Source organism: Syngnathus leptorhynchus, chromosome 8 (genome assembly GCF_054491065.1).
Source record: "Syngnathus leptorhynchus isolate UIUO chromosome 8, UIUO_Slep, whole genome shotgun sequence".
In the NCBI taxonomy this organism is placed as follows: Eukaryota; Metazoa; Chordata; class Actinopteri; order Syngnathiformes; family Syngnathidae; genus Syngnathus; species Syngnathus leptorhynchus.
This window is the reverse complement of record NC_141202.1, coordinates 9,389,506-9,414,289: the sequence shown is the minus strand read 5'-3', so window position 1 is coordinate 9,414,289 and position 24,784 is coordinate 9,389,506. Positions and strand designations below refer to the sequence as shown.

General features: G+C 41.0%; 1 protein-coding gene across 1 annotated transcript in view; it reads left to right on the top strand.

The window, feature by feature from the left end:
* Window positions 1-2,248: 2,248 nt before the first annotated feature.
* Window positions 2,249-24,784, top strand: part of LOC147052305 (nuclear factor of activated T-cells, cytoplasmic 1-like) — a 44,935-nt gene continuing 22,399 nt past the window's right edge. The window contains exons 1-7 of the mRNA XM_085918737.1: window positions 2,249-2,282; window positions 4,874-5,978; window positions 7,749-7,908; window positions 13,918-14,120; window positions 14,795-14,967; window positions 15,445-15,585; window positions 23,830-23,885. Of these exons, the coding sequence (XP_085774863.1) occupies window positions 2,264-2,282; window positions 4,874-5,978; window positions 7,749-7,908; window positions 13,918-14,120; window positions 14,795-14,967; window positions 15,445-15,585; window positions 23,830-23,885 (1,857 nt within the window). The 5' untranslated portion in view covers window positions 2,249-2,263. The remainder of the gene's footprint in view (window positions 2,283-4,873; window positions 5,979-7,748; window positions 7,909-13,917; window positions 14,121-14,794; window positions 14,968-15,444; window positions 15,586-23,829; window positions 23,886-24,784) is intronic.

Sequence of the window (24,784 nt, the reverse complement as noted above, 5' to 3'; positions counted from 1 at the left end):
AACACCTCAAACTGAGGCGTGTACACCATGGACTGGTTCTAAGCCAGTTGCAGGGCATACAGTATTCATATTCAGTCTTCATACCCCCTTGGTGTTAATTTCTCAAATTGCAGCAATTTGCTAAAGGTTTTTTTACCCCTCATACATAAGCACACAGCACTCCATATTGAGGTTAAAATATAATTGAAGATGTTTTTTGCTGGTTTATTTAAAAAAAAAGAAATTACACATGGTCATGAATATTCTTTGTTCTGACTCGCGGATATTTATTTTATGTGCTAGTGTCCAGTTGTGTTGAATTATATTAATATTGAATTTGATTGCATAGACCTGCCTATTTAAAACATTACAGCTCTTTGCATGTCAGAACAATTGACAATCATGAGGTTAAAGAAACTAAACATAGACCTCAGAGACAAAAGTGTGGCAAGGCACGGCTTTGACCAAGGTTGCAAATGAATTTCTGCTGCACTTCATGTTCCGAAGAGCACAGAGGCCTATAAAATTCTTAAATGGAAGACATACTTGGCCGTCAGGCCAAATTGAGCAAACTGGGGGGAAAAGTCTTGGTGAGAGCCGTGAAGGAAACCCCAAAGATCATTGTGGCTGAGCTCCAGAGATGCAGTGGCGATATGAGAGAAATGTTGAGTAAGTCCACCATCAGTGCAATCCTGCGCCAGTTGGGGCTTTATGGCAGAGTAGCCAGACGGAAGCTTCTCCTCAGTACAAGCCCACATACCGTAGAGTGAGGCAGAAAAACACATGGAGGACTCAGACTATTGGAAATACAATTCACTGGTCTGCGGTGAGACCATGAAAAACCTTTTGGCCTTATATGTGTCACAGATACAATACCAACAGTGAAGCATTAAGATGGTGCTTTAAGTGAAAAAAAAAAAAAGAAATGCCGGTACTGGCCTTATTCGACTGTTGACTGGTAAATTAGAGGTAACAGCATGTCCACCGTATATCTAATAAGTTAAAATTTAACATAATCACAACTTGAGCCAAGCGATTCAGGTGCGCACTGGTTCGCATGTCCGCCTCACAGACCCTCCTTGTGTGGAGTTTGCATGTTCTCCCCGTGCCTGCATGGGTTTTCTACGGCCATTCTGCTTTCCTCCCATCTCCCCAAAACATGCTTGGTAGGCCAATTGAGCACTCCAAGTTCAGGGTGTCCCCTTCTTACTGCCCGATGACTGCTGGGATAGGCTCCAGCACACCCACGACCCCCGTGGGGACGAGGGGTATAGAAAATGGATGGATGGACATCTTGAGCCACGGGGAAAACATTACCAAACCAATATCCACTGATCACGTTATTTTTTTCATATAAATGCAGACAATTGTGTGGTAAAAAGTACATTTTTACATTAGCATAACAGAACAAAACACCAGGAACAGTATTTTGTGGGAAAAGACGAGAACATTGCATTCTTCGCAATTTGTTTTTATTAGGTATTACATATTTTGCAAAAAAATATATAATTTGTATTGTATTGTCTTTCCATTTACTATATTTTTGTGTGTGTTTTTGTAACTTGGTTTTGTATTTCCGAATCGTGACGTTATAAATGTATACCAACTGTATGCTGGGCAGGCATTCTCTGTGCAATATATTGGAAGGAATGGAGGTAAAGCAATTCAGTAGGGCAGTAGCAAAATACCCGATGACAAGCTGTGCAAATTTAGTGCGCGAATACAAATACCGTGCGCGTGTTTGCGCGCAAGCAAGGGCGCGTATGCGCGAGCGCGCACGCACACGCAAACACCTTGGGAGCTTCACGGTGGAAAACATCCTCGCTCCGACCAGGAGCTTGCAGGAGCGGGGTCGCTGGCGTCATGAATGGGCGGCGCGCTGACGGAGAACGGAGGGTGTTTTCCAGCTTTAAAAGAACCGGAGACTGCCCCTTTGCGTCATCGACCTGGGGAGACTCTTGGAGACCTTCAATGGGCACACGGCAGAATAACACCTCAGCCACACTAGTTTCTTGAGCAGCGCTCACCTCATTCACTCGGCCAGCACTCATACGGTGTGCAATACTCACCACGTTAATAATCCGTTCATTAACTTTACTCCGGTATTTTATCCGTGCACAATTTTTTTTTATTCTTCGTTGCTCATGCAGACTCCCAGCTGGAGAAAGTTGCGCACGGCTTGTTGCATGCGGGATACTCACCTAGAGCGTCTCTTCCAAGTTCAGCCTTGAAGCTCGAGCCAGCAACCAAGTGGGGACTCCACTCAATCACCTTTCTCGCCACGATGAAATCTGCAGAAGAAGGTAACAACTTTTTCACTACCTCAGCTGCTAATAGCAGGCGTTGCACTCACGAACGCAAACTAATTGTGAAATTATTCTGGCCAAAGAATTTGTACAAATGTCTGAGCGACAATCAAATGAATACCAAGTGGGACCAAATACACCATTAAGTCATAAGTAAGCAATGCATTGTGTTAATGTTAAATATGAATTTGCCATGACATTCTTCATCCAAGTGTAACACTGAATTTAGTTGAATGTATTAAGCAGCATGGGCGTCATCAGTTTCATTATACGAATCCAGCAGGTGTCTGACAGCTTCCTGAACATTTTTGCATGGTATCTATCCTCACTTGACCTCAGATTATCCTAATAAAAATACAGAGGAGAATGTTTCTTGATTATTTGCACGGCCTGAGGTCAGGGCTCATTAAGTGTCCACAAACTTGTATGATGTTTCAGCCTGGCTTTAAAATGCAAGTAAAATTGTCTCATTTATTCATGATTAATGTTGCAAAATTTCATTGGGTAGACCAAAAGTTGTTGATAGTCTGCCTTGCGTGGTTTCCAGTGCTGATGTCACTAGCTTTGTGGATTTGGGATTTCATTTCGTCTTTGATATTTCAGATGAACGGGTGCGGGTTTTATTATTATTCATTTTGGCCTAGAGTCTTATAATTGGTAACAGATGTGTGTGTGCGTGTGTGTGAGCAAGAGAGGCATAGAATTGTGATGTGTCCGTTTCGGGATGCCGAGTAGCTTGCTTGGCAGGGGCTCATTCTTAACCACTCACAGGCTCTGCAGTATAGCGAAGCCTGCTTTATCATCACACAATTTTGCAAGTCGGACACACAGAGCTAAAAACACACATCCTATTGGGGTCTTGCCATAGACTGCACCCAGCTTGTGTAATGCGTGTTGGCTCAGGACTCTGACCCCAGAAGATACAGATGGCTTCTGCGGGCAACCACCTATCTGTCCCTGAGGTCCCGTCAGTCTTACCCCACTGTAGACCACAATCCCTGTGGATTAATATATTCATTCTTTAGGCATGTGCTTAGTGTGCTTTAAAACCAATGGCATAATTTGTAACACTTGTGAAGGGACGATAGATATAAGTAAGGTTAGATTGTGTGTGATATTAATGAAAGTCAAATGTATCACAGACTCATAGTGGGCCCTCCTGTAATGGGACAAATGCTGAATTGTATTTGTCAGTCTGGAAGATGATACCTTAAATAAATGCATAATCAAATAAGACAGGAAGAGCGAAAACCCCCGTTAGGTGAAGTACGGTGTGACAAATGATGTGTACAAAAAGAGAAGACAAATAGAGAAAAAAAACAACATCTGCAATTCTCAACAAAGTAAGTCAAGCTCGAAGTAAGGAGGTGTGTCACACTGGGTGGAGAGGGCAGACTCAGTGTGTCATCTGCTGGGCTCGAGAAGAGCATAAAACAATAGAAAAGCATCAGAGAAGATTTAGCTGGGATATACTTTTAGGGAAGTAGAGATGAGTTTTCAACAAGATTAAGAATTAGATTTTAGTTATGTTTTAGCACTGTCAGATGAGTAAGGAAAGTACATTTCTATCTTCAAGAAATGCAACAAAAAGTAGTTTTTGCACTTTTTTTATCTGTAAAATGACAATAAGTCAACATGCAACATAGCATACAGCATGTGCACCTTTTGAAGTCATCTTTATCACTGATTAAATAAGAAAGAGAGCACATTTTCCAATAAACTGAAATGATCAATACTACACACACTTTCACATCCCATTAAACTCATGGCATAGTGACCTCGTGCAATGCACAGCACATTATCAACAGTGACACAGAGCCCCGTCTTTTTTTAGACCAACCCGTATAGGATGTGGTGTGCGACAAATCTTATATAAAGCACGTCATTGCGGTGAACAAATATAACAAAGGGGAATGCCCTTGATTGGCACACTGACTGAACAGTGTTTACTCTTTGAGCATTGACAATGTTAATAAAAGGTAGACAGAAGGTAGAAGGTAGATTTATAACTGTTGATACATCAGCAGATGGTTTGCAGCGAAAGCAAACTTACGAGGGTTGAGGTGTGTTGTCTGTTGTTGTTTATCTTGCATGCTCTCTCGTGCTTGCACCTCAGAGTACGAGCGTGTTATACTGCTCAGGCTCTCTTTGACTTAATCACGAGCTCAGAGAGAAGCGAGAGTGCTGTCAGATTTCCACAGGGGACGGCCTAATTCACTCAGTGAGTGATGCAATCAATCAAATAAAGCATCCATCAGTCTGCTGCTGGATGGATTCCTGTAGTGTACATTCGACAGCAAGGAGTGCCAAACAGAGTCTTAAATGAACTTATCCAGCAAACAGGCTGGCAGTGCAACTTGGGACTACGGATGAACCACATATACAGTAACTGCTTTGAAATGATTGCTAAGCTTCTCCAGATGTTCTTAGAATAAAGAAAGGAGTCAGTCTGCCGCTGGTAAGATTTGTATAGGGGTATTGTTTGCACATGTAATCACAGTTAATTATTGCTACAGGAGAATGACTGGGTACCTTAATCTGTTGGGTACATATGGTTTTATGTTGAAAATGTGCTTGTTTATTTTCAGATGCATTCAGCTATACACCAAATGTCACCCTTTCCCTTCCACTTGGGATGGGAAACCCATGTCTGGCCTCCCAATACCACACCTTACAGTCCAGTCCAGTTATATCTGTTACGTCTTGCCATCAGACAGGCTACAACTTCCAAAATGACAACCATGTAGCAGCAGGTTATTACCTACCCCATGGCATGAGACCAAATGGGGCTCCAGCCTTGGAAAGCCCTCGAATTGAAATCACTGCATACACCCAGTGCCCTGAGGATCAAGTCGAAGAAAAAAATTGTGATGAGCACATCATCAAAAGGGGAGTCAACTCCATTGTGACACTAACACTGCCCAATGCAGATGGCTATCGTGATCCCAGCTGCCTCAGTCCTGCGAGCAGCATTTCTTCACGCAGCTGTAACTCTGAAGCATCCTCCTTCGAGTCGGGTTTTTACAACTATGACAACTCCCTACAGAATTCCCCCTGGCAGTCTCCTTGCGTCTCTCCCAGAGGGACATCTTCACTTTTGTCCTGCCCGCATGCCAGCGGTCCTGCAGCCTCCCCTCACAATTCGCCCTCCACATCCCCTCAGATTGGAGCAATGGCTGAAGAAGGCTGGCCAGCTCAGCCGCGTGATTCCAGGCCTAACTCTCCGTCCCTCAGTGGAGGTGGTGGATGTAACAATATTAGCATTACCGGAGTGGGGAAGAGAAAGTACAGTTTCAACAACACCATCTACCAGCAAACATCCTGTTCACCCCACCAATCTGCTACCCCTTCCCCACATGGCTCTCCAAGAATCAGCGTCACAGATGAAAACTGGCTTGCCAATGCCAACCAGTACACCAACTCTGCAATTGTGGCTGCTATCAATGCTCTGACCACCGATGGCCTGGTAGATATGGGAGAAGGGATCCCGGTCAAGACACGTAAGATGGTTGACCATTCACCTTCCATGAGCCTTAAGGTAGAGCCTAGTGGAGAGGAGCTCACTCATGAGGGAGAGATTAGTCCCGAGGACTATCCTTCTCGCTTGGTTTTAAAGAAGGAGAACTACTGCGGAGGGTTCCTGGAGGTGCCCCAACATCCTTACTCTTGGTCTAAACCCAAGCATTACCTCAGGTAAGGTACCTTATGATTCTTATCATCAGAAATCAAAGTCAGACAAACTCAAATAATCCCAAATATAAAATGATTCAAATAGATTCGGCTTTAAAAAAATCTATTGTTGGATGTATGTGTAGTATTCTAGAATGTCTCGAAAATGTGTATCTGCGTTCTTTAGTTACACATTTTAAAAAACAGACGAGCACGTCCACCACTTAAATTTTTCATGAGGTACAATATTTATTAGGGGTGTCTCGATACAAGGTTTTCACTTTTGATACGGTACCGATATTGCAGCCTAGATTACTGTCAAATATCTATATAAATCCAATGTGATATCAGCAGCATGGTACATGCTTTTATTTATTTTTTCTAATGTGGAACGTTAGAAGAAACTTCATCAAAAGATACTGTTTCGATCCAAGCAATAGTCACCATGTGGAATGGATTATATATGAGTGCTAATATCGGAGATTTTAGATGTAGACCACTATCATCCAATACAGTTTTTTGGCATCGATATTGGATCAGAACACCCCTAATATTTACCGTTTTGAATATGAACAAAAAATGCATTTCAATTTCTAGATTGCTGTACATTATAGTAAAGCACCATGCTAGAATGATGCCTTCCAAATACTACTTTTTGTTCAGCATTGTGCATTGTTTTAGAAATTTAAATTGTGTCCCTCCAGGCATCATTTTCCATGTCAATAGCGCACCTTCCTGCCGGAAATAAAGTGTTTGATTAAGATAGTGAGCAACAGGAAGTAACAGTGACAGGCCTGGCTGAAGTGGAAACAGTCTGTGGGTTAATCAGCCGTTTTTCTACTGTGGTCTGTCGCGCCATCAGACCATCTCGTTTTGTAGCCACGGTGATGTCATGTTTCAACCGGACAGATAAAGTCTTGTGGTGGGAAATCAGTTCGTTTTGAGTCAACAAACAGCGAGCAAGTTTCGCATATATGCCAGAGATTGGTTTCATTTGAGCCACCCTTCAGGTCAGGGATTCCGCATTTGCCATTGTCTTGTACATGTTTGTTTTGGTTAAGATATCGCTGTGGTGATCACATGAGAAGCGCTTTATTCTCCAAGAAGAGAACAATGACTTATATTCAGGGGGGTCAGTTGTCGCTTCAAGAGGAACATATTATGGTCCAATGCAGGGTTTGATGTTGGTCCCATTCTTTTTCTGGTCTTCAAATTTAAATCAATCAACACTGTATCAATGCTACTGACTGACAGTGTGAAATTTGTTTTTGTAGCCCAGAAATGCCGTCCATCCCACTTTGCAAGCTCACGGTGCTTGTTCCCACTTGTGACAATATGGTATTAAGACACTGAACCAGTAGCCAAAGCAGATTAGGCTCCCTTTTTTCTTTTTCATGAAAAAAGGAGACACACATCATTACCTAGGACCATGGGATTACATATAAATGCATTACAGACTATGATGAAATTGAGAAGAATTAAGACTGTTTGAATTCCACATAGTCTCTAAAATGATGGCCAATTTAAAGCAAGGTCAGAAGATTTTGATTTAGACTTCTTTGACAGAATTGGGACTGTAGATAAAAATCAACCTTCAGTTTCATTGAATTTTAATAGAGGGTAATGAAAAATCTAATGTAGAGCCCTGTAGCCATGTGTGACATGTTCAAATTAGGCTGGAAACGTTAAACAGATCAGCATTGTTACGGTGTTGGATTTTTTTGAGTAATTTTTCATCAAGAGTGTTTCAGAAGCTACGCCAATATTAATCCATAATGTGCAATGCTTTTGCAGCCCATCCCTGCCAGCGCTTGACTGGCAGCTTCCATCCTGCTCCGGTCCATACAGTTTACAGATCGAGTTACAGCCAAAGTCCCACCACAGGGCCCACTATGAGACTGAAGGCAGCCGTGGGGCAGTCAAGGCTCTTTCTGGAGGCCACCCAGTTGTCCAGGTATGCTGATTAACTGCATTCTAATAGTTTAACTGGTTTTACTCTAAATGTAAGGCTGAAACATGGCTGTATTAGCAGAGAAAAACTGACCCCTTATTAATAGACCATAGGGCCACAAACCATCAAGGCTCAATGTCGGACCATGCAAAGCAGAATATTTTAGTCCTTGGAATCAGTCTAATTTGATACCTACTGACCAATTAAGTGTCCAAAGAGTATGGCAAATGGGTTTTTTTAATATTTGAAGCATCTATAGATCCTCGCATACTTGTGATTTGCTACCCACAGATTCAACTATTTGTGGATCTTCATCAATAATTTCTGTATTTTCAAATAATTCTTCATTCTTTCATTTTTTTATTTAATGTGTCGTCAATTGTGTTGTTGTAATTATGAAGGATAGGACATGTCATATTCCCCAGCGCCCAGTAGTAATGAGTGGCAGGCGGTGGATGGGTGAGGTGCAGTCAAGGAGAATAAGTCAATAATGACACAGGGACACGGGTGTAGGAAGCAGCCAAGGAAGTGTGTGTGCAAAAGACAGAGTAGAAAGAATGAGAAGGGGAAGAGGGAATCAGCGCAGCTGGGGCTTGGTTGGGCAGCCTCTGGAGATGCTCTGTATCCTGCTGATTAGGGCTTTGGTGCCCCTGAGGTTGGCTGAGCTTGGTGGTAGTCGTAGAGGCAGGGGGGATGTTTTCGGTAAAGAGTCACAATCACTGCGCCCTTCGGACTGCCCCTCCCCTTGCCACGCTTCAGTGCCCCCCTCTCAGAGGGAGTTGAGAATGCCCCCCCTTTTGAACTGCTCATCCTTCAACCATTTCCCAAACCTACATAAGCAGGAGACCCTGCACTGAAACTTAGTCATGCTCATGGGCACACACAGTGAGTGTCAGGTGACATGTTGGAAAGTAACAAAACAGATAGATTAAAAGCATTGAGGGGTGCGGGGTTTAACCCCCCCCCCCCCCCCCCCCAGACAGCAACATATGATCAAGAGGAAATGCTGAATTGCTCATTTATTGTTGTCGACATGTCCTTAAACAAGCAGGCATATTTTGCTTTGCTCTAACATCTAACATTCAGGGAGACGTGAGAGGAAAAAGAGAGTTGTAGGCAATTATTAGTTTTGTACAGTCCAGTTCTTATTAAAAATATGTGTAATTTCCTACAATCTCTTTTGAGAGCACTTTAATCTAAGGTGGACATGTTTGCCAGAATTGATGCTTTGAACTCACGGCCGAATTGCTGCTTTTTATGAGTCTCAATGCAACTCAATTTGATTACATTCCAAAAATTTGAAATTTATTCTGGACTTTCTTCTGACTCCAACTTGAAACTCATAACCTCATCATTGGGACTCTTTGTGACACAGACGGCTGCTTTTTCACTTTATTTACAGGAGCTGACCATTGAGGCATTGAGAGGGTCTAAGTAATCTACTGGCTCCTCTCATAGTTTTCCAACCAATCTGTTCATTTACCACAAATATGTCAAAAGTCCACAAAATGATTTTCAAAGCTGTGCTTTGGAAAACCAACAACCTGGTGTACCTATATCTGTCTGACATTGAATAATGTATTTTTGTCCAGAGGGAAACAATGGGGGGAAGTAATGCAATATGAGTTGTTTTCATTGTGATTATTGTGAACTGACTCTGATCTAAAATGTGGGTTCTGATGGAAATGATGCAACAGCTTTCAGGCTCCTATTCCATCAACAAACGCACAGACGTTCAACAGGCCCTTAGTAACAAAAGACAATAACACCTGTGGAGTATTAACCCTAACATACAGGACAATCCTGCACATGCCTGCTTCATACAGGATAATGACAGGCCTATAGGGCTTTCTGCCTTCCTCAGTCACATATACACAGCCTCACTCTCTCTCTCATTAGGTCTAAAGCAGCAACAGACATGGTGTAATTTCAACAGGATGTGGCCATCATCCCTATTAACATGTGCGTGACTTAATACCCATCTCCCTTCTTCTGATTGTATATGTAATACACATCACATTTGCATTATGTTTTCCACCACTGCTACATGAAAGACTTCAGGGAAACATGCATTAGGTCCTATGTGCATGTAATCATACCTTGGATCCGGTATTTCATTTCTGTGTAATTTCCCAAAGAAATACTGTACACAGTGTACAATCTCTATTAGATGTAATCAGAAACAGAATCAGCTTTATTGACCAAGTTTGTGCATGTCAAACAGGGAATTTGACTCCGGTTGATCTCACCTCTGTATGACATTTAAGTGACTGAACATTCAGGCAACTAACAATATTTAAGTGGCGAGAGCAGGATGTTATTGCACAGTGATGTCTCTGAGTCTCTATGAGTGGTGTGAGTTCATCAGAGCGAGCTGTGTCTGTGTCTGCTGGTTTTTGGCGTATGGTGCTCTGTAACGCCGTCCGGAGGGGAGTAGTTTGAACAGACTGTGACCTGGGTGAGAAGGGTCTGGAGAGATGTTACTTGCACGTTTCCTGGTCCTGGACAGGTACAAGTCTTGGATAGATTGGAGGTTGGTCCCGATTATCTTTTCCGCTTATTTGATACCAGCAAGATAGTATTGTTAGAGTCATCACAACTATTGAATTCATTCTACTCGTAGTGTAATAGTTCACATCATCAACTCAATTCTCGTAAATTTGTAATCATATTGGAGTCTTCCTTTAGCCCTGAGGCAAATTTGATCTAACAGGAACATTTTTGCAAAAACTGTTTTTACAATATCACAACACATTTTCTGCATGGCTTCATAATTCATGACTGCATACAATGTGAATTTCGTTGTTATTCAATGCAAAATTGGTGGATAGTGGAATAATTTTTGAAAGAATGCAGAGCTGTGATGAGCGTAGATTGAAATGGATCCAGCAAACGCTTGTTGCATGACTGTCAGCTTACGGCAAAAAGGCAGCTAGATGTGTTGCCGAAAAGACTAAATCCTTTCTTGTTTCTCCTCCCCTTTCCCTGCCAAAGGAGGGGTATTTCACTGCTGCTACTGATCTTCTTTTCTCTTTCCCAAATCTCTGCGCCACGTGTACGTCTTCAAGTCATGACTGTTCTCCAGGCGGTGATGAAATCAGGAAAATAAGTCCGCCTCTGCAGGCCTGCACAGTGTATTGACACTCAATCAGGAGGGAAATGTCCAATCCTCTAGAAAGTCATTTTAAAGCTACACAAATATTGAACAACTGAAAGAGATGATTTATGGATATTTTCAAAAAGTATAAAGACACAGCAGTGACTCACAAGGCAATGAATGATGAGAAATTGCTCGGGGTACACCTTCCTTCCTCTTCATTTTCAGCTCGACACCTCTTCACATCATCAAAACTGACCCAGACAATACATCTGCATCCAATTACACAATGCATCAACTTCCATATCCACAGTGTTTCTAGTTGACAGATTGCTCAGCCACACTTAATTGCAATGGGGGTTGTACTAGCTGACACAGAGGCAGAGGTTTGAATTCAAGTCTCTGTTCTGAAGTTAAAAAATACATATGAATAATAAGCAGTAAAAAAAAAAAAAAACTGGACCACTCATCTGGTCCAACCACATTTTGAAGGAAGCCACAATGATAGATCACAATCAAAGTTTGAAGCACCATCTTGGACTCCCCCTTTGGTAATTCTGAAACATGGAGAAGTTGTACGCTCTTCTCCAGAATTTGAATGAGCATCACTGAGGTGTAGCAAGAAGAGGCAGCTTGGTGGCACGGGGAGAAGGTCATGGGTGCACATATGTTAAAGACATATTTAGAAGTCCAATTGAGGGGGCTGGTGAAAAAGTCTTACATCACAAGAAGGACTTCCCTGACCCCATGAATCATTTCCTCCATACCATGATCTCACAAGGATTCAAGTGGGGACGCCACCATCTTTTTGTGCCACCACAAGCTGAGTGAAGGGATAACCACACTCCAACCTAATACCCCGTCCCCATCTACTGCCTTTTGACGTGGCAGTTGAGGTAATGATTGGAGGTCACCAAATGTCACCAAAATGTATTGAAAAAACAGCTTTGTGCCATGACTGTCTGGCTTATATTAATGCTGTCATCTGTCAGATTGGTACCATCAGCCATTGTGCTCTCAAGAGTCAATAGAAGTAACTAGTAGCATGTGCGGCTATGGATAATTACTACTGGTGGCACAGTAAGTAAAGTATAACAAGAAAAAGGGGTCTGGTGGTGAGATCACCTCCTAAATGAAGTGGTCCCTTGGGATGGCAAGACTTCAAGAAGCTCCTGACCTCGGCCTAACTCACTGATGACTTTCATGTGTGACTTGCTCACAGGTTGAGGCAGCTGCTTTAGGTCCCCAGTGCAGTGAGGGTAGAAAATACAGTAAAATTGGTTTTATGTAAAAGTACTATTCAACCTGTTGAATAGTTTTTCAACCACTCGTTTTTAACATACTGTATATAAATCATAATTGTGTACTAAAAATAAACGCCTTGAAAGCTGCCTTGTCACATTTTGCACCAATTAAGTCTATTATTCTAAATTACTGACCAAACCCAGTCAACCTCAAATTGAGTGACTGATATTTATTTTTCATTGGTAAAATTGGAAATGTGAGCATTTGTCATTGCTACTCAAGTAAAGGCCAGAATGCAAATGTCATGGTGTTTAGCCTGTCTACTTTTCTTAATGTCGGTTCAAAGTTTTTCTTGACTAAAAAAAAATTAAAACCTGCGCTCAAAATCTGTTCTCAGTCAAAGACATACAGTAGGTTGCCAATGAAACACTAATTTCTACAAAGGTCAAGTGACATATTGTACCTCTTTGGTCCTCTGCCCGCTTTCCTTATCCATATCATTTCAAAACTAATTATAACCTTATTAATCTGATCCTGTCATAGGTTACATGTGGTATTTATTTTGTTAGGTGACTCAGTCCATTAGACAAACAGCCAGGGTCTTTTATTCCTTTCGACAGTACTGCTGTTTTCACTCGGACTGAGCTCAAAGAAAATTGGTCTGAGGTGATGTGCTGGTGTTTGCTGGGGTAATTGACCAATTACTGTGATTTTGTCAGATGGCCATGGTTTACTGAGCCTTGGTTTTGAATATGTGATCATTCACAGTACAAGCCGTACAGTCAAGTAGCCAACTGAATACATCCAACACCTCTTTGATGGATCAAACAGACTTTTCTGGATTCTTAAGTCAACATATATTGTTTATCTCCCCCCCAAGCGCCCAACATCTGCTTATAACGCTGCATAAACACTGAAGTGTAAAGTCTGAGCATATCCTGGGAGGTCTGCAGAAGACAGCTGGATTCCAGCACAAATCCAGATTTGGTCTGGTCAGAAATCCCTCATAAAGTATCAGTTGTCTTCTAGAATTTGCAGCCCAGCATGTCTGTTCAGATTTCTGTGCCATTACCCACTTGGCTAAATTATATGATTGGGTTACCTTCGACAGTCAGAAAATGATCGTAGCTGTTGAAATTAAATTGGCAGCAGTTATTTATCTGCCATTGACCAAAAAGTCAGCAGTCCTTTTAAAACTGCTCAATAAGATGTGCTTATTAAGCGCTGTCAATACAATGTGTGTGTGTGTGTATCGATCGATCGATTGATCGATCGATCGATAAATTTATCTATCTATCTATCTATCTATCTATCTATCTATCTATCTATCTATCTATCTATCTATCTATCTATCTATCTATCTATCTATCTATCTATCTATCTATCTATCTATCTATCTATCTATCTATCTATCTATCTATCTATCTATCTATCTATCTATCCATCCATCCATCCATCCATCCATCCATCCATCCATCCATCCATCCATCCATCCATCCTCCCTCCCTCCCTCCCTCTCTCTCTCTCTCGCTCTCTCGCTCTCTCTCTCTCTCTCTCTCTCTCTCTCTCTCTCTCTCTCTCTTTGTCTGTCTAGTATTCATATGTATGTGATATACAAGATTTTAAAACCCGCTGTTGGCTCTTACCTGACTCGTTTGTTGTCCCGCCAGCTCTATGGCTACATGGAAAGCGAGCCGCTCACCCTCCAGCTGTTTATAGGAACCGCAGACGATCGCCTCTTGCGACCACATGCCTTCTACCAGGTCCATCGCATCACTGGCAAAACTGTGTCTACTGCCAGTCACGAAGTCCTGCAATCTAACACAAAGATTCTGGAGATCCCTTTGCTTCCAGAAAACAACATGAGGGCTATGTGAGTTATCTTAGAGCTTCACAGGTCCATGATTAATATTTCATTTTCCACATTTTGACCTTACAGGCTCTACTTTGAGATAAACAGGTTCTCTCTCTCTGTACCATCTTAAATTTTGCTTTAGCTCCAAAAGCTGAATGTTTTATGAGAGACAGTGTACATAAGTAGATTAATGTTCATATACTACACATAGTATTTACTTTTATCCTGGGAGGTATATTGTATGAAATAAGTACACACATTGTTGACACACTTTTATGTTGATACAAAAAACAGCTGCCAAGTATTGTTGCAGTGACGTGAGCCTTACAAGATGAATTGGCATATGTTACTCAGAAGGCGATGGGTTTCTATTATTGTGACATGAGTAGACGTCATCTTTGCAGAAGGGAATAGCCAGCACTTTTGAAGGAACAACTAGATCTGTATACTGTATATACAGTCTATTGCTTAAACTAACAATTTCCCATGTTATTGATGTGACTGAGTAGAAAGTGTAAGTCCTACTTAAGTAAAGGATATATGAAAAAATACATTCAGTGAGATCCGCTAGTGTTAAAACTGAGACGTGACAGGTTTAGCATGATAACTCACATTTTAAAATTCCACAATAATTTCTTAGTTTCTGGTCTTTTAAATGGTGCTGACCATCATGTGTTTTTTATTCGCCCTAGAATTGATTGTGCTGGCATCCTAAAGCTGCGCAACTCAGACATTGAACTTCGCAAAGGGGAAACAGACATTGGACGGAAAAACACCCGAGTGAGGTTGGTGTTCAGAGTACACATCAACCAGCCCAATGGCAGAACCGTGTCCTTACAAGCGTCCTCCAACCCCATTGAGTGTTGTAAGTATTACTTTAATAAGTCTCTCTCAGACACGCAATGACAAGCCTTGCTCTTGGCTTTGCACTCATTTTGAAAAGTGGCATTGAATGGTTTCAATGAAATAAGTGTCCATTTTCGAAAGCATCTGCTCCCAATAACTTGTTTTCAATCATCAAAACAATTTCTCAAGGTAAACGATATACTATTATACTATTGTGCATGATGCCAGACATGTGTCATTGATCTCAATTTGTATTTAATGATTAAGAACATACACACACATACTGGAGACATTTAAATTTAGACAATGAGAATGGAAATAAAATTTAGGATGATTGTTGTGATCTCCCTAGCCAAAAAATCCCCAAACTTAGTTTAGCCTCATCCCAGATTTTCTCTAGATCCGAAAATAGAGCCCCAAACATTGGACTATTTTTTCTGCTTCGATCTGAGTTTTCCACATTTTAATACTGTATGTGCATGTTTCCCACCAATAGCCCAACGCTCAGCGCAGGAGCTTCCCTTGGTGGAGAAGCAGAGTATGGACCGCTACCCTGCAACTGGAGGCAAAATGATGGCCCTCAGTGGTCTTAATTTCCTCCCTGACTCAAAGGTGGTGTTCGTGGAGAAGGCCCAGGGTGAGTCGCAGTAAGCAGTTCATGTTTACCACATCTACAGCAAGTATACACTCTCACGCTCTTCATATCTCTGTTAAACGTGTTCCTTCCCCTCTCCCCTCACAATGCTTCTTCGTTCAATTCCCTCCATCAAAATACAGCTAGACTTGCCATCAAGCCACATGTGTTGCGCATTATGCCAGAGGTCCCCAACCACCGGGCCGCGGACCGGAAAATACGGTACAAATAAATAAATAAGGCGGCTCAGTAGCGCACTGGGTGACACGTCCGCCTCACAGTTGGGAGGGTGTGGGTTCGATTCCACCTCCGGCCCTCCCTGTGTGGAGTTTGCATGTTCTCCCCGTGTCCGCGTGGGTTTTCTCTGGGCACTCCGGTTTCCTCCCACATCGCAAAAACATCCTTGGTAGGCTGATTGAAGACTCTAAAATGTCCCTTGGTATGAGTGTGAGTGCGGATGGTTGTTCGTCTCTGTGTGCCCTACGATTGGCTGTCAACCGGTTCAGGGTGTCCTCCGCCCACTGCCCGATGACGGCTGGGATAGGCTCCAGCGCCCGTGACCCGTGATAATTAATAAAAAGTTGTTTATACTTGTTTTTATGCCAGCCGTATCATTTTATTTCATCTTATTTATATATTTCTTATAAATGTATCATTTATTTATATAAATGTATTATATATTTATATAAAGGCCGGTCCGCGAAAATTTTTCTGACACGTAACCGGTCTGTGGCGCAAAAAAGGTTGGGGACCACTGCATTATGCCACTATATTTTAACATATTTACATTTGCTGAAGTTTCCATCGGCGGTTCACTGATGCTTGCGACGAAGAATGAATCACAACCTCGGCATGTTCACTGGTCTCAGTATGTCTAATGCCACATCTTGTGACATTTGAATCTGTTCACCGTCTTCCCCTAATACAAGCTAGATTTACCTATGTATGGCGGTAGCTCGTGCCAACAACATTAATTCAGTTCATTAATTTTTGCCAAAAAGTATGTGAGGCAGAAATATAAACCAATAGTGACCATACATTTTCTTGATTAGGCACTCCTTTTAAGCAACATCTGAGATAAATGTTGACATGAAAGCCAAAGAAAGTCTTTATTGTTTGTTTAATTATACAATTATAATTAAACCCCAGGTTCCATGATGTATGTGTTTTGGATTACAAATCTGCATGTCAGATTTGCATATCATACACCAGATCTCTTAAGGAGTTTATGATTTGTAAGGCTGAAGTTTATGTATTAACGAAGAAAATATCTAATCATGATAATCAAAGATAAGTGTTGTGAAAGCGCTATACAAATAAATATAAGTGTATGTATTGTAAACCCCTCAAAATTGTCAAAAAAAGACAAGTGTCAAATAGCAATAGAAAATTATTTTTCTGAAATCCTTATGGAGTATTTTGGAGAGAGCAGGAATGTAATTTGAATATTCCAGTTTTGTTTATATGCTTCATGGACTAGTGCTACCAGTGCCACCTCATCTGAAGGGTCTTGTCAAGTTAAAATGTTTCTGTGCTCTTTCAAAGTGTCTTTAAAATTTAAATACAATTAGGGCCATGCTGAAAAATACACATTTTGTTTCACAGACTCATCATTTCATGAAAGGAACCAATAACTTTGTTAGCAGTCTCACCTCCTTGGTTAACTGCATCTATTTTCAAAACATATTTTTTTAAATTGTGAAGCAACTGAAAAGGTGAAACAAAGGTGCAGGAAGGGGAAGTGGATGAACTTGATCAAATGGGGCTCTTTCTTTTTCTGCCTTTAACTTAGTCATGGAGGGGGTTCCCCTAGAGCACCTTTGTCCAACCCCTCATGCCATATGAGATGTATGACCTCGTGTAGGATGTATTTTCCTTCCTTCAACCACAATTTCTCTTCCTCTCTTGCTGCACTGTTTCCTTTCTGTCTCTCTTTTCACAAACAACCCTGCACTTTATCCTCATATTTTCTTACCGTGTCCTTAATATCGGGTAAAGACATTAAAAAGTTTGGAGCTCTGCAGTGCTGAGATCCCTGCACTCTCGGTTGCCATCAAGATTTCACTTAAATTGGCTTCCGTCATTGTGGTGTGCAGCAGGAGGGTGAGTGAGGGTGTCTGACTCGTACTTAGTCTGCGTTTATGTCAACTTTTATGACCCACCACTTCCAGGGTCCCCTAAGTCAAAAGTCCATGACAAACACATTTTCACATAAACGCACAGAAGAGTATTATTTTAACTGTCACAAGTAACTATATACATTAAAAAAAAACAGCTGGAATTGCTGAAAATGTACGTAAATATAGAATTGCACTGTTTGTGGTCCAACAGAATAAGATTGCATTGTATGATTCAACACAAACTTTGGCCTGAACAAAAATGATGGCACCATTTTTTTTTAATGCACAAACCCTTGAGGCACTCCAATCAAACAAGTTTGACAATGAAACATTTTTTCACCTTTCTTCTGATGTCTTTGCCAATCCCTTGTGGGAAAACTATACCAATTGTCTCTACAGTGCTTGCTTCAGTCCCTTCTGCAGATTTTAAATAGAATTCAGTTCTCATAGAAAGACAATAATAAGTTGTGTTCTTCGCGATTCTGTTTATTTTGATTTGATCCTTGTGTTTTGAGTAGTTGTTCTCTTGGAGGAACAATGACCTGTGACTTAGACCAAGCTTTGTGATTCAGCTTCAGAACACTTTTATTGTACTGAGAGATTCACAATACCTTGTGCCAAATGCAGAAAAGCAAGCCCGGGACAGAACTGCAAGATTACCATCTTAAAGCATAGAAGCAGTGCTCTTTCTATATGTTCAGAACTAAAATGACTTGCCAAAAAGCTCCGGTTATACCTCATCTGTCCAAATATGTTTTTTTCCAGAGGATTTTTGGCTTGGCAATATGAATTTGACCCAATTCCAGTCTAATTATTTCAAGGTATTTTGGTCACCACTGTGGCTTTGGCTTTTCTAACACTCAAAAACACTCAAACATTATTCATGCACTCACACATTCACACTCTGGTGGTGGTAAACTACATAAGTAGCCACAGCTGCCTTGGAGCAGGCTGATGTGCGCCTACGGCCCCTCCAACCACCACCAAACATTTGCACCCAGACATACATCAGTGGAAGTGGCACTGGAGGCAAGTTGTGTGAAGCGTATTGCCCAAGGACACAACACATGACTCGGACAGAAGGTGATTTGAACCCCTGACCCTCAAATTACTGAACAACCCCTCTACCATTTGAGCCACGGCTGCCACACACACACACACACACACACACACACACACACACACACACACACACACACACACACACACACACACACACACACACACACACACACACACACACACACACACACACACACACACACACACACACACACACACACACACATACTATATATCCTAAGTGAGTCATAATATTTCAGCAATTGTCACAGTTATTTAAATGGTTCTGGTTGTTGCTTTACAAGGCCTAATTAAGTATGACTAAATGATATCCTTCAACACAGTGAAATTTGCTATTGGCATGCATGTACAGTCAGGCTCTTTGTACTGCTCACTAATCAACACCTTCACTATTGTGGTGAAAGTCATTGCTTTTGCTGCCATTTATGATGGGGAATTCTGAGGAATTCCACAAATACAGTACAATAGCACATAGTTGAGTGGCCCTTAAGTAAACAATATCCACATATCATCCAAGTTAAGCCGGAGGTATTACACAAGACAAGGCAAAGCAAGGCAAGTTTATTCAAACGTTTCACGTACTACATGTTCATTCAAAGTACTTTACATCAAGCATTAAGAGCATTCCAGAAAGAACAACATATTAAACATTGCAAAAATCTTTAAAAAATCATCTAAAATTATTTAAGTAAAATGATTCAAATCAAGCAGTGTAAATAAGATGTTTTCCAAATGAATGAATGACATATTGAATGCTGCAGTAAACAATGTTTTGTTGATTGAAACGAATCGACAGTTTGAGTTACCACAGATATTCATTGAATTTGTTTAACAGGTTAGGAGCATAAATGTTGCTTCACTTTGTTTGGTTTTGTTCTGGGAACACATAATAGGCCAGTGCCGGATGACCTAAGGGGTCTGGATGCTTTGTAGGGTACTAATAAATCTTGCATGTATTTTGGTCCAAGATGATTTAGAGATTTATAGACCAGCAGCAAAATGTTAACTATTCTTTGACTTACTGGAAGACAGTGTAATGATTTGAGGACTGGTGTGGTGTGGTCGTATTTCCTGGTGTTTGAAAGAACTCTGGCAGCAGCTGCGGCTTTCTGATTGATTTTTTATCAAGACCTGTAAAGACATCCTTCGAATAATCTAATCTTGAAAATAAAAGCATGGCCAAGTTACTTTCTGTGTTTTGTTGAGACACAAAACCCTTAGTTTGAGCGATGTTTTTCAGATGGTAATATGCAGCTTTAGTAATAGCTTTTAAGTGGATATTAAAATCCTAGTCTGTCAATAAAATTGCTGGCTTTCTTTATTGCTTTGGACTTTTCATATTTGCGGCTAGGAATAATCACATCTGTATTTTCTGGATTGAACTAGAGAAAATTCTGGTCAATCCACTCATAGATTTGATGAATACACTTGAAAGTAATTAACGATTATCATGGGATAACACTGAACTTTAAAGTTGTGTGTCATGATCATCTAGTATGTATGAAAAGACATGCACCATAATCTGAGCAAAGGATACCATAAAGATATTAAATAGAAGTGGCCCAAGAATGGACCCTTGTGGAACCCCATTATCTTTGTTCACTCAGACTCATGACTATTTAATGAGATAAATTAGTCCTTATCTTACAATTAAGATTCAAACCAATTCATTTCAGTGCCAGTAAGTACAACCTTCACTACATTATAACATCAGGTGCATTCAAATGCAATTTTGCATTAAGGTGCATTACTGTACATAATGGCATTCAACTGTCCTTTTGAAATCAATTCACCTTTTCATGAGGTGTTTTGATTTCTTTTTGTCACTCCAGGAGACATATCCAATATCCACATAGCATAGTACATATATTTGATGTCACTATCCTAAGGACTTTGTTCTGTCTTCAGAAAAAGGGTGTACCTCGCCTACCACCCAAAGATTGCTGGTCGAGGCTCCAGAATGCCCACAACCCTCGTGAGAATAAGCGGTTCATAAGATAAATGAATGAATTAAATCAACAGGGATGGATGTCAGCACTCAATTTCCTTTTATCACCATACCACCATATCACCATTTATTTTATGTAAAATATGTTTCAAATAATACAAAGTAATCCATTCCTAGTCCTGAACAATATCCAATTTAAACACTGAGACCACATTAAATGACGTATGAAGGAATATCTAGCACACCTCATACATTGTGTGTTCTGGCTTTTCCTGGATAGAATGATTATTAGCAGCAGGTAAAACAGATAGACTGACAGACAACAGGCGAGATAGAGAGATGGGGTAATCCTACACTGACTCGGAGGGGGGTGGAGCAGTGTAAGGGAATTCCCTTGTGAGCTGGATAGTTTTTACATCTGGTTGGACTGGATCATTGCCCGAAGTTCAGCAGCCTCACGCAGGTTGGACCGCAGCAAACAAAAGTCTGGTCCTATCCACGTCTGGTGAGGCTGAATTCTGAATTGCAGTATTTTCTACAAGTGACTAAAGTCTGTAACAAAAGCTCTCAAATGCTATTTGTCATGTCCAAAACTGAACTTCACTGTGTCCCACACCTTTTAATAGAATCCAGACTGTGATTGGCACTGTTAGATTTCATTCAAACTGATTTTTGTTGAGTCTGGCTACCTGGGGCAAGTCTAAACATCAGACAGATTTCTCCACATATTGTACTTTTAGAAGTGTCTAGACTGCTATTTGTCTTTAATGTTGCCTCGAATACAGTTGGCACCCAGTTTTGGCACTGAGTCAGAACAATTTGAGCCACCACCCTTACTCCAGTCCACAGATGAAAAGAAGTCTAAGCATTTGTTCATGACTCAATCCCTGTCACATTTCATCAGTCAAGTCATAATTTAGAACTCACCATCTGAAATTAATGCATCGTTTCCCTTTTTACCATTTGTCTGAGTGGGATACAGCAGGTGTTACAGAGAAAATAGCAGATGTGTGTCTATGATTAGTCAATTTGTGTACTGTAGATATGCATTTCATTGAATACCAATGCAAATATGTAACTTGTCAGGTATGAGACAGAATTGGTGTAAGAAGAAGAAGGCCTATATTGTCATTGCACGACTGGTATACAAGGGAATTAACATATTCCACCAGTGGGAGAATACTGCCATGCGCCACTGAAAGCAATTTGAGGTTCAATGTCTGGCTCGAGGACACTTTAACATGGTCACCACGGGTGAGGATTGAACCCACAACCTACACTCTACCACTGAGTGACATTACCACCTAAAAAGAACACATATTGTCGTTATCTATTGAAAAGAGACGAAGATAATGAGCAATTTGAAATGATCCACAAGTGAAAAATATAGCCATTCCTGGATAGTTTCTACATGTATCAATTTATGCACAACCCTGTACAGATTGATCACTCTGACAATCAATCAAGCATTCAATCAATCGATCAGTCAATCAATCAGTCTGTTTGTCTCTTTGTAGATTTAATAAACAGCCTTTCTCATCATGTTGCCTTTATAAATCTTGGCTAAATGTTATTTCACAGACTGCTTCGTCCTATTCTTGTTCATTTTCAGAGTGATTTTCTTTTTACGTGTAACAAATTAATTACTTCCACTTTTCTTAGGACAACACCAAGGGTGAAAAAAGTTATTGTTAGCTTTGACGATATGTTTCGGTGAATTAGTTGTCGAGTGCAGTCCAAAAAAAAATGCACATTTTAAAAAAAGGTTTGCGTACCACTGACGTTTCAAACTGCTCCACTTATGCTACCAAACATCTGCTGAGATTTTCCTCTGGCCAGTTTTCACTATTTAAAATGTCATCACCTGTCTAGTCAGGACAATGAAATGAGAAGATAATATTAAAGATTGAGGAGGTCCTGGAAGGAAGAAGCCAATCCCTAAATGTGGTCTAATTATGTGATGACTTTCTGTCTGTGTTACTATTCACAAGCTCGTATACCCCTTTAAGCAAGTTATGGGCAAGTTTACAAGTTTTCATTGAAGAATGTGTCCATCAATATCTCATCTTAAGCAGGCCTGGATTCTAGCCAAAACGTTTACAGACATGACACAACAAGCGTTTGTGTGTGCGCCTGTCTCACATATTAGCAATTAAAAAGAGAAGCACAAGCTGATGATGATGTGGCTGCATCATGCGTGGGTGAAGGCAGTATGCAAGGGGAAACTTTGTCAGTAACAAAAGTATTTTGCAGATGTAGCGGGGAAAAAGAGGTGAATGGAAATTTTTGTGGTTATCAGTTGAACAGCACTCTTGATTTGCAAAGCAATGTCATTTCGGGCTGCATCCAAGGTCAGGCTTTAAATTATTAGCAAGATTAATTATGATGTATAAATCATGGAAGATAATATTTATAGGCAAGTACAGAGCAAAAGATGTATTTATTATTATTATTCATCGGGCAATAGGCAGGGGACACCCTGAACCGGTTGCCAGCCAATCGCAGGGCACACAGAGACGAACAACAATCTGCACTCGCACTCATACCTAGGGACAATTTAGAGTCTTCAATCAGTCTACCAAGCATGTTTTTGGGATGTGGGAGGAAACTGGAGTGCCCGGAGAAAATCTACGCGGACACGGGGAGAACATGCAAACTCCACACAGGGAGGGCCGGAGGTGGAATCGAACCCACACCCTCCTAACTGTGAGGCTGACGCGCTACCCAGTGTTCCACCTAGCCACCCTCAATGAAAACTACAACTATAAATAAAAAATAAATAAAAAAAATAAGAAAGTAAGCTGGGATAGGCTCCGGGTTGGACGGGCCCAATAGAAAAATGATTTATTCAAGATTAAAATGTAATATGTAGTTTGCCCATTAAGAAAATCTAATTCCATGAGTCTCTTCCCCTAACCTTTCATTACAAAAGCTCCAGTGAATAAAAGGAATATGAAGTCATAATAACACAAACACATACCACACGTTTTATTGTGGATTTATGTTTCTAATTGCAAACATGTATATACATTGCTGACAGTGTCCTCAATAACTTTAATGATAAACTTTTTGTGTGTGTGTGTGTTTGTTGCATAGATGGTCATCATCTGTGGGAGACAGAAGCCAAAGTTGACAAGGACTCTGTCAAACCAGTAAGTGCCCTCAGGATTTCACTGTTCATTCTCTCCATATCCTCCACGGACACCTGTCTCCTTCATATCTGTCTTCCTTTATGATGTAATCTTTGCTACGATATTGCTACATAGACACTGATGATGAACCCATGCAATCCTGAATGGAATTTTCAATCCCTGCTCTAACACACGGTAAACACAAGCAACCATATTGCTTGCGCGTCAGTGATTCGCCAACATTGATGACATAAACAGGCTCACACCATGACCCTCCCAACATACCCGGACTTTTAGTTCACGGAGAAAGTTTCCTTTGAGGTGAATTTAAACTCGAATTTATCTGCATCGTGGCTGTGTAGCATTTCATGATAACATTTGTATTATCATGATCCTTAGTCATTTATCACCTTGCTTCATCAAATAATAGTGTAAAAGAGAAGATCAAGTGGAAGAAAGCCTATCCATCCATCCATTTTCTATATTGCTTGTCCCCACGGAGGTCGCGGGCGTGCTGGAGCCTATCTCAGCAATCATCGGGCAGTAGGCAGGGGACACCCTGAATCGGTTGCCACCCAATCGCAGGGCACACAGAGACGAACAACCATTCTCGCTCGCACTCACACCTAGGGGCAATTTGGAGTGCTCAATCAGCCTATGTTTTTGGGATGTGGGAGGAAACCGGAGTGCCCGGAGAAAACCCACGCGGGCACAGAGAGAACATGCAAACGCCACACAGGGAGGGCGGGACAAAGCCTAATTGAGTCAGTTATCAAAACACAGCTCTAATAAGTCCTGAGAGAAAAATACATGACTATTTTGACCTTCTGGTGCCTGTCATCGTCAGTGTGAAATTTTGTGAAATTGCACAGAGTCCGAGATAAAGCTTGTGCTCAAATGCTGAGAATTAATGCTGTTTT